Here is a 14896-nt window from a genome sequence, read left to right as displayed (position 1 = left end):
TGTTGACGGTAACTAATTGGAGATTTTGAAATTGTATTTTCTATAGCAAGAGGTGAATACTATAGTCTTTGGATAATCCTTCCCCAAATGTCCTCTTATATTTTTTTTTTAATTTTTGTTTGTTCTAATATTTGTATTTTTAAAATGTCTATTTTTGTTTTGTTTTGTTTTTTTTTTTTTTTTTTTTTTTTTTTTAGTTTTCATTAATTATGGTAGTTGTACATTGAAAATATCTATTTTGTTGTCCCTTTAAAAGCTGATCATTTTAATTTTAAAAATTTAATTTATAATTTTATGCCCAATTGAAAATTTTAATGTGAATTGATGGTTACATTTTGTAGAATTTTGTGAATGGAAAATAAAAATGAAAGGACGAAATAAGTTGTCTTTTGTCATCAATTTTTTGTTATTATTATTTTGCAATCATGATTCTCTCAATTTTTTTAAAGTTTGGTAAACTATTTAATTTCTTAGTGTTTTTAAAATGTTTTTTTTTTTTTTATGTGTTTCAATTTCCATTAATTTTGACAAAATATCTATTTTGGACTTGTAGTTAAAAAAAAAAAAAAAAAGATTGTTTTGATGTTAACACACAAAAATTTATACATGACAGAAGCATAATACAAATTTATGGTTATAATTAAAAAATTTTAATAAATAAAAACTAGAAATGAAAATAAGGTAGAATCAAGGTTTAAAATGTCGATGTTGACATAAATATTGATATCTTAATTTTACGAAAATGTCGACGAAAAATATTGATAAAATGTCAATTTCAATAGATATTTTTGAAAAATTTATAAAAGAAAAAATTTAAAAATAAATTTATATTAGTAAATAAATGTTTTATGATTTTAAAACAAGTTATCATATCTATTATTTATACTATATTTACATTAGTGATATTTTGTTGTTTATTTTTTATGTTTTGTGAATTTTTCTAAGATATAATGAAAATATCAATTCATCTTTCATGTCAATTTCGAATCTAAGAAAATATAGAAATACGGATGAAAATATGGATACGTCGTAATACTATGGTGGAATATAAGTTTCTTTTTTCCTTTTTTTGCGATATAAGTTTTTTTTCCTTAATTTGTTATTGTTATTACTATTATTTGTAATCTTAATTCTCTCACTTCTCTGTTTATGGGGGATTTATACTTCCAAAGAGTAATTCCTTGGTAATCCCCCCCTCCCCAATTTTTTTTTTTAAATTGCGATTGGTTCCTTGGGTGGCTGTGGAATTCGATAAAGTAAGCAGGTGAATGGAATACGTTTTAAAACATTTTTTTTTTCTTTTAAATCATTGGTTAACTCAATTAACTTAAATAATTTCAATATTTAAAACAATATTTTTATTGATAAGAATGAATGATTGATTGTTTAGAAATACTGGAGAATCAAATTGATGCTTACATGCTCATATATTACATTTGTGATTTAATTTTCTGATAGTGTTTTTATTTTGTTAAACTATTTATATAAATAAATAAATAAATAAACACTGATAGACTCTATTAGTGTCTATCACATAGTATTTATGTTAAACTTCTATAAGTTTCTATCATTGATAGACATTGATAGATTTTTATCCGCCTCTATCAAAGAAGATTAAATTTTGACATTTTGTATAAATAGTTTTCTTTATTTTTTTATTTTTGGAAATCCTCCTTTTTAAAATCGTAATGACTCGATTCTAATTTTGTCCAAAATTATATGAACAAAATTTGTAATTTGATCTTTAAATTTCATTTAGATTTTGTAGTTTTAAATGTTTATTTGTGATAATAAATTTAAAAATATTAGACCACTTTGATTATGAATATTATTCTACCCTTAGCTTTCATCATATACAATGCTATACTGCATTTTTTTAAAAAAAACATGACATACTGCATTAATACGTTAATACATATATTATAAACCATATTATCCATAGTTAAATGATGACAAATTAAATCATGATAATAACTAAAGCAATCAAAGTCCAAAAGTTAAACTAAAATTAAAATACATAATTAGCATTTATTTATTTATTTATTAAACTAAATATAAATTTCTTTATATATATAAAAGAAAAAAGAAAAAAGTGTTTCTCTATAATGAGTGATTATTTATTTAATTTTAGTAAGATGAGGTCATGGGAATCTTAGGATAAGGACAAAAGATATTTCAAAATTGATAAATGGTTGGTTGTGTGGTGGTGGCATTGGCAATGACCTTAAACAACTTAAGCCATGCGTCACCATTTGAATTTATCAACGTTGCTCCTTTTTTGTGGTTCAAAAGTTAGTGTATACCAACTTGCATGAACTAAAAAGGCTACTCTATAATCTCTTCTAAATCTTACTTTCTTTTCTAATCAAATCTTCAATCACAACCATTTATTATTTGAGTGATTTGGGTTGAAGTGTATTTGATTTTCTTTGCCTTCTTTAATTTTTGGGTCCAACTTCCTCCCCCCCCCCAAAAAAAAAAAAAAAAAGTCGAATCGTCTCAAATCAAAGGTAATATTTAGATGCATTGATCTCTTCTTACTATTCACATTAAAAAAATATATTACAATATTTCAAAAGAGAAAAAAAAAAAAAAGCAAAATTTGCCATATAACAAATTATGATTGGACAATTTGGTGGGATGCACAAAGATAGGTGCTACTTGGGATACACATAAGTATTTTTCTCAAATCAATTGATCTCACGGCTGATTGTGGTTTGTTTGAAAGTTTATGATATGTTTGGGAGTGATTTTGAAATAGTACTTAAAATCACTTTTGTCGAAGAGTAAAATTGAATGTTGAATTCATTTTGAGTAATTAAAAGAGTGTTTTGGAGTGATTTCAAACATGTATTTTAAAATCACTCTCAAACATATCAGAAGATCAACTTGAAGTTACAAGATGGTCTTATATAACCAATTGAATTGATAAAGTTGTTTGATTAAATCTTCGATATTTAAAATTAATTTGTATATGATATATTCGGTTTGATCTTTACCAAATTTAAAATTGTCTGAACTTAATTAAAAACCCGAACAGAAAATTTGAATCAATTCGGACCCAAATTTATGATAGTTTTGGTTGTAGATATATAAGAATAGTTACACTACAAGAAATATGACTTCTCCCGACGTCACATTTCGTCGGAAAAGTGTGGAAAATTCGTCGGGAGAGCCTCTCCCGATGAATAAACGGTCGTCAGGAGTTTGGTCGGGAGAAACCCGTCAGGAGAGGATCTCCCGACACACTTTAAACCGGCTTCCGGAGTTATGGGGGAACTCTCGATGCCCTACATGTGCATTGGGAGTTCCCCTATAACTCCCGACGCTGTTTTAAAGTGCGTCGAGAGATCTCAAACTCCCGATGGTTGTTCTATGCGTCGGGAGATACTATATGTGTGGGGAGTATTGAAATTTAATATATCGTTTGGAATTTTTTAAAATTTGATAAAACATATTAAACCAAATAAAGATTCACATAATTAAAAAACGAAAATGAAGTCCATATTATAACAAGTAAATAAAAAATTACAATATCCAAACGAAGTCGATACTAGAATTTCATAAACATTCATATCACAAATACATAAAAGAAATAAAATCAAAACAACATCCCCACGACAAACATTCTACAATAAAACACAGCATCTTCAACAATTGTCCCAGCTCATCTCCGAACAACATTCTACAATAAAACAAAAACATTGAAATGTTATATCGATAAACATCCACAACATGTTCAAACTTCAATACGAGTGGTAATGAAACTCTACCCACCCCCCACGACAAACATGTAACCTCCCGAACATCAAAAACACACAAAACGCCTTAAGAATGACCAACACACATAAAACTCAAATTTGTCCCCAAAATGGTTTATCTCAACCCCCCACCACAACACATTGAACTTCGTAAACATTCATAAATACACAAGATAGCCAAGTTCAAGGACAAGACGGGTGTAATGAAACTCTACCCACCCCCACGACAAACATGAAAACTCCCGAACATCAAAAACACACAAAACGAGTAAAACAATGACCAACACACATAAAACTCAAATTCGTCCCCAAAATGGTTTTATCTCAACCCCCTCCCCCCAACACATTAACTTCGTAAACTTCATAAATACACAAGATAGCCAAGTTCAAGGACAAGACGGGTGTAATAAAACTCTACCCACCCCCACGACAAATATGGAACCTCCCGAACATAAAACATACAAAACGAGTAAACAATGACCAACACACATAAAACTCAAATTTGTCCCCAAAATGGTTAACTCCCCCACACACCCTCCCCTCCCCTCTCCTCCTCTCCCCTCTCACAACACATTAAACTTCGTAAACATTCATAAATACACAAAATAACCAAGTTCAAGGACAAGACGGGTGTAATGAAACTCTACCCATACAATTCTTGCATGAACATCTTATTCGTCCGGAATCATTAACATGAAACCTTGCCATATCTAAGAACTGTGATACTTCTTCTCTATACTCCACTGATAACTTATTCCTTAGTTTAATCTATTTTTATTCATTCTTAAAAATAAATATTTTCTAACCAACTTGTAATCCAAAACAATAACTTGGATTAGAGGACAAAGTACAAAATATTATTAAGTATTGAGTTCCATAATTTTCATTTTTTAAGGCAAAATAAACACATAGGTCCCTAGACCGTTTAAATTGCCTTAACAACTTTCAAATTTTTTATTTAGTACGTCTCCGAGCTTTCAATTTTGTGTCTAATATAGGCCTTTCATCTATTCAACATCTTTCTAAAATTTACAAGCCTATTGGACACAAAATTTAAAGTTCAATTTTCTATTAGACACAAAATTTAGTTTTATGTTTAATAGATTTTTTAAACTTTTTTAAAATATTAAATGTGTTAGGGACCTATTAAGTACCAAATTGGAGGTTTAAAGATTTATTTTATATTTTTTAGATTTATAGATTTATTAGACACAAACATATAAGCATAAAAAAGTTCATATACTAAAACTAGCACATAGCATCTATGTACTAATTTTCTTTCTTTCGAAATGTTAAATCATGCATGTTTAGGCTCCAAATAACCAACATCATATCATTTTGTAGACATAAACATAGAGTTATAATCAACTTGAAACTTAAAAGAATTTTATAATGTTTTATCTCTAACGAATCATGACATGTTCGTTATAAAATTACTCTCAACAATTTTAGAGAATTGTAAAACAAATATATTCTGCAAAACTAACGAGATATTAATGGGCATGATTTGTACAAAAAAAATTTTAGAGAAGATTTTAATGGGCATGATATTAATGAGCATGATTTTAATGAACATGATTTGTACAACAATTTCAAAGAATTAACAAAAACGAATACAATATTGAAACACATTTTAATGGGCATGATTTGTACAAAAAAAATGTGAAATAATGATTTAAATAAATATACAAGATAAAATAAAATGAGAAAATTACCGGCGAGGAGACGATGGCGGCAGCGGGCAGTTGATTATAGCTGCTGACTGAAGGGAGGAGTGGCGGCGGCGGAAAAATGGAGGAAAAATGGGGGGGGGAGGGAGAGGAGTTGGTGGAAAAACACTCTTTGTGAAATATTATAAAGGAGCGGCGCGGCGAGGGCGGAAAAATGGTAAAGGAACGGCGGGGCAAGGGCGGCGGCAAGGTGTAAAAGGATGGGAAAATGGGGAGAGGGAGGGAGAATAGTGGAGAAGAATGAGGAAAATGGGAGAAGGAGGGGCGGTGAGGGAAAAATTTGAGAGGGAGAGGCGGAAAAATGGGAGGCGGCGCCGGTTAGGGGGAAGATGGATTAGGGTTTTGGGAAAATGGGGGAAAAAATGGGGGAGATGGGGAAGAAAGGTTCTGGTTTAATCCAGACCCCTTTCCCGACGCTACCCGATGAGCGTCGGGAGAGCCATTGGGAGTTCCCTGAGAACTTCCGACGGCTAAGAAACGGCGTCGGGCCTGTTTTACTCGTTTGGAGTTCCCCGGGAACTCCCGACGATCCTTTACGGCGTCGAACTCCCGACGGGCCTTTACATCGTCGGGAGAGACGGTCTCTCCCCACGACCTAACTCCCGACGCTCTATTTAGGCGTCGGGAGAACTTTTTCTTGTAGTATTACTTTATCCTTCCATGAATTTTGAATATGTTAAAGCCATCAAGATTATATGAACAAGGTTGTATATATTATATACTTATGGAAAAATCTCTAAGTTGGAGATGAAGACATGAAATATATCATTAGTTTTTTAAAATTTTAAGTTAATAAATTATGGTTGGATTGAGATTGAGATGAAACTACCATGAACATATAAACAATGTTAACTTATTATGTTTGATATATTGTTGAACAAAATAATATTTTTGTTTGGTTGTTATATTTTTAAAAATTTCTAATACTTCTTGATTTTTTGGTTAAAGTTCTATTAAATTTCTAAACTTTCCATTTTTATTTTAGTATTTGTTGTTAATTCTATTAGTTAATGTTGATACTCCCAAATAACTTCCTACTAAAAAAACTTGTGATGTATTCTTAATAAACTATACATTATACATGTTTTTGAGGCATTATACATTTATTATAATATATGTACATGCAAACATACATCGAAATTTTTTAAAATATAATAATCAAATAGTTACAACTTAAAAATTCAAGGAACTATGGAAACTTTTAAATTATTGGGGCTAAATAAGTATAGTACCAAAAGTGCAAAGACCAAAATATATTAAAAGATTTTTAAAGTATATTTATCAAATAGATACAACTTTAATCAAAGGTAGAGATGTTTTCATATCAAAAGCAAGATTTTCCATCTTCATTCTCAACGAGAAATATTCATTTAATTCATGTGATATGGCCTCATGAGGACCTACCTCGAATTGGTGAGGAATCTCCAATTTCACCAGGGACGAGAGTAGAGCAAAGAAAACTTTTTCTATGTTGACTAAATGGAGACGGGTACGCCGAAATTCCTTCCCTTTCACCCTTCTCCATTGACATTTTATCTTGAACCACCATTTAATTCTTTTAAAACTTAGATCTTCTGTTATTAAAATCATTTATTTCTGTCATTTGTAATGATTTTATTGTTGAACGAATGACTGAGAAATCTTCTATCCTTGCGATTTCATTGAAGTTGTGGGAATTTATCCGTAATTGGTTTGGATTCTTGTAAAGAATTGTTTTTTTTTATTATTTTTATTTTTATTGTTTTTACATTCCATTAAAATAAGTTTAGAATCCAATCAAGATTTAAAATATCGATATTGATTAAAATATAGAGATCTTAATTTTATAGAAATTTTGATGGAAATATCGATTTTGATGGATATTTTTGAAAAATTAAAAGATTAAAAATAAATAAAAAATAGTAAATAAACATTTTATGATTTTCAAATAAATTAATATGTATATTATTTATACTATATTTACATTAATAATATTTTTATGATTATTTTTTATGTTTGTGAATCTTTCTACAATATAATAAAAATATTGATTCACCTGCATGATGTTGAACTCATGGAAATTTTGAAATAACAATAAAAATTTTGATATTTCCACATAAATTTAATACTATAAACCTAATTATGTAAAAAAGAGTTTGGTAGGTTTATTTCCATTGCAATTGGAAAGATGGAGACACGTGTTTTCTAATAAGAGGACACGTGGTGCAAAAAGGAGTAATTATTGGAGTTTGTGCACTATAAATAACAGACCCATTAGATAACGACACGTTTCACTTTCACGAACTTTAGCGTGCCAGAGTGGCACATGTTGTGGTAGTTCCAAGAGCCATTCATCACCAAGCATTTGATTTGTTGAGATCCAATATTATCCAATAGAACGTTTTTAAAGTTGCTAAAGACACGTGCTTCTTTCCTATTGATTGTGGCATGAAAACTATAATTGTATTTGAAAAATCGAAAACATAAAGGAATTTATCGTGGGTAGCATATTTAATATGCAATTTAGCAAGCGTGTGATTCATATTTGTAATTTTGTAAATATGTCAAAATTTTAAAATCTGAAATTTTGTTTATTATTTATTTCAAAATTACCCAAATTTCATGTTCTCCTCATTTTCTTTCTCATTTCTAGTATAAGTTTCTCACCTTTCGATTTTTTTAATCAATTTACGAGGATTCTAATTTCTACTTCTTCATCTCCTCGCAAAATTCTCCAACAATAGATTCTTTAATTTTTACTTCGATTTCTTTGATTTCTTCATCTTCTCGCAAAGTCCTCCAATTGCATTAAAAAAAGTTTCTCTCCTGTATTTTTGCTCCAATTTCTTCACCTTCATTGTCAGTGCATCCAAATTTACATTTCCTCTTTAATTTTCCTATGTAACCATTCTCATTTTGATTTGACAGCCACAAATTTACATTCCTTTTTAATTTCCTTCATTCATAGATTATACACACAAGAAATAAAGAAAAGCAAGAAAGAAGTCGTAGATAAAGATATTGGAAGGCAAGGACACCATGAAAGAATTTGACATGCCAGAAAAAATGCAGGTTCACACATGGCGTATGCATCTACCATTGATCTCTTTGTCGTCTCCGATTACTATTTCTTGTTGCCCATATCAAGAAGAAACATTATACAATTTTATTTTATTTTATTTTATTTCATAATATAAAATAAAATATAATTAATTTATTAAGATTTTGAAAGACTTATGACACTGGTTGGTAATGTAAGGTGGGATCCAACTTTGGCTGCTTATTCAATAAGATAACAATAGGATTTTGAAGAGATTAGAGGTGTATATTCGTTAAGAGGGTCTATTTTTTGTTTTATTATTAATAATCAATATCAAATAGTAATCCGTCAACAATCAAATAGTAATTGGTATCAGTAGCAATCGGTATCCATTACAAGAAAAATAGCTTTTAGTGACGAGTAAAACACGTTATTAAAAGCAAAAAAACGCCGTTAAAAGTATTAGCAATGCATAGAAACGTGTTGCTGTGAATGTCGCGGTAGCCGTGTAGTTGAAAGTTCAAGTGACATATTCACTGAGCATAGCTAAAATGTGACTTTTACTGATGCTAACATGTTACTAAAAGTGTACTTTTAGCAACACATGTTTTGTCACTATTTGTGTTATACAGTGACATTGAAGATTCGTCTTTAAAAGTTAAGTACATATAAGATTGTTACTAAATGTAGATCAATGATTATTGCAAATATCTTTTGCAATATATGTAAGCGTCGGTTAAAGTATGTCATTAATTAAAAAATTAATATTCAATTTAATATATAAACCTATTATCACTAGTACAAAACTAAGCTATAATGTCAGCCGAAAATCAACATTATAGGGGTACTGACTGAGACATAGAAGAAGGTTGACTAACAAATATTTATATGGATATAATAAAAGTAATAAGATATTTGTATACACAACTTTCAACAAACATAACAATTAACTCTTTTGCTTCAACAAAATTAATATAATTATTTGTCTCTCCAAAAGCTATATATAGTCAACTTACAAAGATAAAAAAAATTGGTAACTATATTAAGTCCAAGACTCTAAAACCTTAAAATTACTTGTTGACCCTAAATAATTATCTTTTTTAGCTTAAATACTTCAAGAAGTCTTATCATCAGTTTCACCACACTTAGTTTTTTTCTAATGAAGTCGCCGGCATCACCACGCCCAACTTGAACTCAAGCATCTTCCTACTTCCATCCTGAATGTTTTCAAACTAAGAGAAAAGACTAATAAATCCCAATTTTTTTGGCAAAATGCATAAAAACAAACACAATTACACACATAAACGATTTAACATAAACTCAACAAGTTATCAAACTCAATAGAAAACACAACAAACTAGAATTTTGCAAAAAATATAAACATAAACCAAAAAACTTATAAACACATACCGCTCAATGGAAACCATAAACAAACTTATCAACGCAAGTAAGTAAGCTTATCCAAACTAAGAGAAAAGACTAATAGAACTCAAATTCAAATGGCAAATGCATAAACTTAAAGAAAAATATCTTATAACTACTAAACACAAACAACTCAACTTATCAAAATAAATAAACTCAGCAAGATAACGAAAGTCATGAACTAAGACGAACTCAATAAACAGTATAAACAGCTCAATGAATAATTATTTATAAATCCAAATAAGTAAGCCTATCAAGCTAAGACAAAAGACTAATAGCAACAATTTTCATTTAAAAAAATGAATAGATATAAAAAAAATACTTATAAACTTATAAATGCAAAAGAACTCAATGAAAACCATAAACAAACTTATCAACCAAAGTAAGTTACAAGCTTATCAAAACTAAGAGAAAAGACTAATAGACAACTAAGCTTATAGAAAGATGTTCTTACCTTAACAACAACCTTAAAGTTTTGTTTGAATGCTTTGAACTTGTTGAAATGCCTTGAATCTGTTTGTTGGCCCTTCGAACAACCAAGTACCTATTCAGAATTTGTATTCATCATATTTATTTATTTGTAGTTATTTACGATTATGACCCTAGGGTTTAGAGTAGTGCACTATATAAACTCTCTAACCCTAGATGCGCCTTTTTTTTTTAATGTAATTTTCTGAAAATATTCTCTCTAATAATACTGTTCTCCCTCTGCCCGTAGACGTAACTAACACATTGTTAGTGAACCACGTATATTTGTGTGTCGATCTTCTCTATCTCTACGTTCCTCTTTGTGTTCTTTAATTGTCGATTCGTAACAAACTAGTATCAGAGCCTTGTTAGGGTTTCTTCGAAATTCTGCATTTGTTCGACAATTAAAGATGTCTGGCGTGAACGTAAAAATTGAAAAATTTATCGGGAGAAACAGTTTTGGTTTATGGCAGATCAAGATGCGATCCCTGATAAAGCAGCAGGGGATGTGGGCGTCGCTGACGGGTAAGTCAAAGAAGGTTTCCATGGATGATGAAGAGTGATAGACTCTTGAGGAGAAGACTCATTCGACGATCAAGCTATATTTCGCTGATGACGTCATCATCAAGGTCGCAGATGAAGAAACTGCCGCTGGTTTTGGTTGAAGTTGGAAAGTCTTTATATAACGAAATCTTTAACCAAGAAGTTGTTTCTGAAGGAACGTCTGTATCATCTACGTATGCAAGAAGGTACGTCTCTACGAGACCATCTTGATCAATTAAATAAAATTTTATTAGATCTGCATAACGTAGAGGTTAAGGTTGATGATGAGGATACTGCCCTAATTTTGTTGACATCTTTGCCCCCGTCGTATGAGACTTTCGTTGACTCATATATTAGAGGGAAAGAAACTCTGACCTTAGAAGATACAAAGTCCACGTTGCTTATGAGAAAGAACCGTCAGAATGCAGGAAGTTCAGTTACAGAAAGTCAGGCATCTGGGTTAGCTGTTACAGAAAGCAAGGGACATAGGAATTCTGGTAAGCAGAAGTCGAACCAGAATAAAAAGTCTTCGAAGTCAAAGGGTTCTAGGTCAGATGATATTTGTAACTACTGTAAAGAAAAGGGGCATTGGAAAACCGAATGTCCTAAAATAAAAAGAAATCAGGAAAAGAAGGAAAAGAGTGACAAAAGGGAAGCATCCGCCTCTGTTGTACAAGTTGAGATTGATTATGAAGAAGTCGAGATCGATTCTGAAGAAGATCTAGCTTTAGTTGTGAATGAACATTCACATTCTGATGATGTGTGGGTTCTTGATTCTGGAGCATCTTATCATATGTGCCCAAATAGAGAGTGGTTCTCAACCTATCAACAAATAGATGGAGGGAATGTTAGCATGGCTAATGGTGTTGTGTGCAAGATAGTTGGAATCGGCTCAGTCAAGATACGAACACATAATAGTGCCTTCTACACTTTAAAAGAGGTTAGGCATGTTCCACTAATGAAGAAGAGTTTGATATCCTTTAGTGTACTCGATAGCAAGGGTTACACTTTTGAAGGTAAAGGTGGAGCAATGTATGTCTATAAGGGTTCTAAGGTAGTTCTGAAAGGCATAAAGCGTGGAACACTGTATTTTCTATTAGGTTCCACGATAACAGGTTATGCTGTTGTTGCATCGTCGTCGTTCACAAGGATGATATGACTAAGTTATGGCATATGAGACTTGGTCATATGGGTGAAAAAGTGATGAAAATTCAATAAAAAAAGGGATCTTCTTTGTGGGCACAAGGTGCAGGATTTTGAATTCTGTGAACATTGTGTATTTGGGAAGTTTCATCGCAGCAAGTTTCCAAGAGGTGTTCATCGTACAAAAGGGACACTTGATTATATTCATTCAGACTGTTTGGGACCTTCCAAAGTTGAATCCATTTGAGGCAATAGGTATTTTTTTTTTTTTTTTTTGTCTATAATTGATGATTACTCAAGAATGACTTGGGTTTTTATGATGAAACATAAAAGTGAAGCCTTCAAGAATTTCAAGCAGTGGAAGATATTGATTGAAAATCAAATTGGGAAGAAGATCAAAAGGCTGTGAACTGATAATGGTCTGGAATTCTGTGGATCTGAATTTAATGAGTTCTGTAAGCTGAGGGGATTGTTCGTCATCACACTGTTAGGGATACTCCACAGCAAAATGGGGTTGCAGAACGTATGAATCAGACGTTGTTGGAGAGAGCAAGATGCATGCTCTCTAATACAGGGTTGCCTAGAAGGTTTTGGACAGAAGCAGTAAATACATCATGTTATCTGATCAATTGTGAACCTCACACAGCTATTGATTGTAAAACACCTGACGAGGTGTGGTTGGGTAAGCCTGCAGATTATTCTTTATTAAAAGTTTTTTGTTGTACTGTTTACTATCATGTTAATGAGAGTAAATTAGAACCAAGAGCTAAAAAGGGTATATTTGTGGGTTTTGGGGATGGAGTTAAGGGATATAGAGTCTGGTCACCTTCTGAGAATAGCGTCATACTTAGTAGGACTATGATATTTGATGAAAATTCCATGCTTAACTCAACTGTAAAGCCTTTTGTGATGTCTACTGATGTGGGAGAAAGTAGTAGTGTTGATAAACTGGTGGAGATGCAATTCACTTCAGCTGTGAATGAATTACAACATCAAGGTGGAGAAGATCAACACGTTACTACATAAACTGATGTGCAACCAGAAATTAATGTGCCTAAAACGTCAGAAGTTGCTTTGCCTGAGAATTCTAGATCACGAGTAGATCAACCGAGTATAACTCATGATAGAGCTAGAAGAGTTTGTGTTGGACCTCCTGTGAGGTATGGTTTTGAAGATATGGTTACTTTTGCGTTGCAGGTTGCTGAAAAGGTGGATCCTCATGAGCTATCCACCTATAGAGAAGTTGTGTCATGTGGTGAGTCTGCTCAATGGCTTGCTGCTATAGGAGATGAGGTGGAATCTCTTGACAAAAATTAGACTTGGGAATTAGTTAAACGATCTAAGGAGAGAAAAATTGTCACTTGTAAATGGGTCTTCAAGAAAAAGAAGGGAATATCACCTTCAGATGGCATTAAATATAAAGCTCGAGTTGTTACTAGAGGGTTCACACAAAAGGAAGGAGTTAATTATAATGAGATCTTCTCACCAGTAGTCAGACATACTTCTATCAGGGTGTTACTAGCTATAGTAGCACATCAGAATTTAGAACTTGAACAACTAGATGTGAAGACAACTTTCTTACATGGAAAGTTGGAGGAAAAGATTTATATGACCCAACCAGATGGGTTCCAGTGTCCAAGTAAAGAAGATTATGTTTGCAAGTTGAAGAAATTTTTGTATGGGTTAAAGCAGTCTCCAAGGCAGTGGTACAAACGATTTGACAGCTATATGATTGGACTTGGCTATAACAGAAGTCTGTATGATTGTTGTGTATATCACAACAAAGTTGATGATGGTTCGATGATTTATCTACTTTTATATATAGATGATATGCTCATAGCTGCAAAGTCCAAGTCTGACATTCTAAAATTGAAGAATCTTCTCAGTGCTGAGTTTGATATGAAGGATTTGGGTGCTGCTCAGAAAATTCTGGGTATGGAGATTTATAGGGATAGAGATAAGAATAAGCTCTTCTTGTAGCAGAAAGGATATATTCAGAAAATATTGTTCAGGTTTGGTATGTCATTAACTAAGCCTATAGATACTCCTAGTGCTGTAAATGCTCGTTTGTCATCTGTGTTTTCACCATAGTCTGAAGTTGAGAAGGAGTACATGTCTCGAGTTCCTTATGCTAGTGTAGTGGGAAGTTTGATGTATGTTATGGTCTGTATTAGGCCTGATCTTTCCCTTGCTGTTAGTGTTGTCAGCAAGTTCATGGGTCAACCTGGGAAGGAGCATTGGTAAGCCATTAAAAGGGTTTTTCGTTACCTTAGAGGTACATCTGATGTTGGTCTCGTTTATTGGAATTGCACAGAGGGTTTAGTGTCCGATTATTCTGATTCTGACTATGTTGGAGATGTTGATAGTAGAAGGTCTACAACTGGCTATGTGTTCACTCTGGGTGGTTCTGTTGTTAGTTGGAAAGCAACCTTACAGCGTACAGTTACTTTGTCTACTACTGAAGTAGAGTACATGGCTTTAACAGAAGCTGCTAATGAGGGAATATGGCTGAAGGGGTTAGTTGGTGATCTTGGTTTGCATCATGACCAAGCTATTGTATATTGTGATAGTTTGAGTGCAATATGTTTAGCCAAGGATCAAGTTCATCATGACAGAAGTAAGCACATAGATGTAAGATATCACTTCTTAAGAGGTGAGCAGAGAGTTAAAGTGATGAAAATTGGTACTCCTGATAACTCTGTTGATATGTTCATCAAACCGGTTCCACAAGGCAAGTTCCAACATTGTTTGGACTTGCTGAATGTTTTGAATTATTAGTGTTCCCCTTTGTGGGATACTTTGAGGCATGA

General features: G+C 32.0%; 1 protein-coding gene across 1 annotated transcript; it reads left to right on the top strand.

The window, feature by feature from the left end:
• The first annotated feature begins 14198 nt into the window (after positions 1 to 14198).
• Positions 14199 to 14896, top strand: LOC120073458 (secreted RxLR effector protein 161-like). Its single transcript, XM_039026307.1, has 4 exons — positions 14199 to 14304; positions 14401 to 14619; positions 14677 to 14739; positions 14865 to 14896. The coding sequence occupies exons 1-4, from the start codon at positions 14199 to 14201 to the stop codon at positions 14894 to 14896; spliced, it is 420 nt and encodes a 139-aa protein (XP_038882235.1).

Source organism: Benincasa hispida, chromosome 3 (genome assembly GCF_009727055.1).
Source record: "Benincasa hispida cultivar B227 chromosome 3, ASM972705v1, whole genome shotgun sequence".
NCBI lineage: Eukaryota > Viridiplantae > Streptophyta > Magnoliopsida > Cucurbitales > Cucurbitaceae > Benincasa > Benincasa hispida.
Note: the sequence above shows the minus strand (reverse complement) of the source record. Positions and strands in the feature narration are given on the sequence as shown.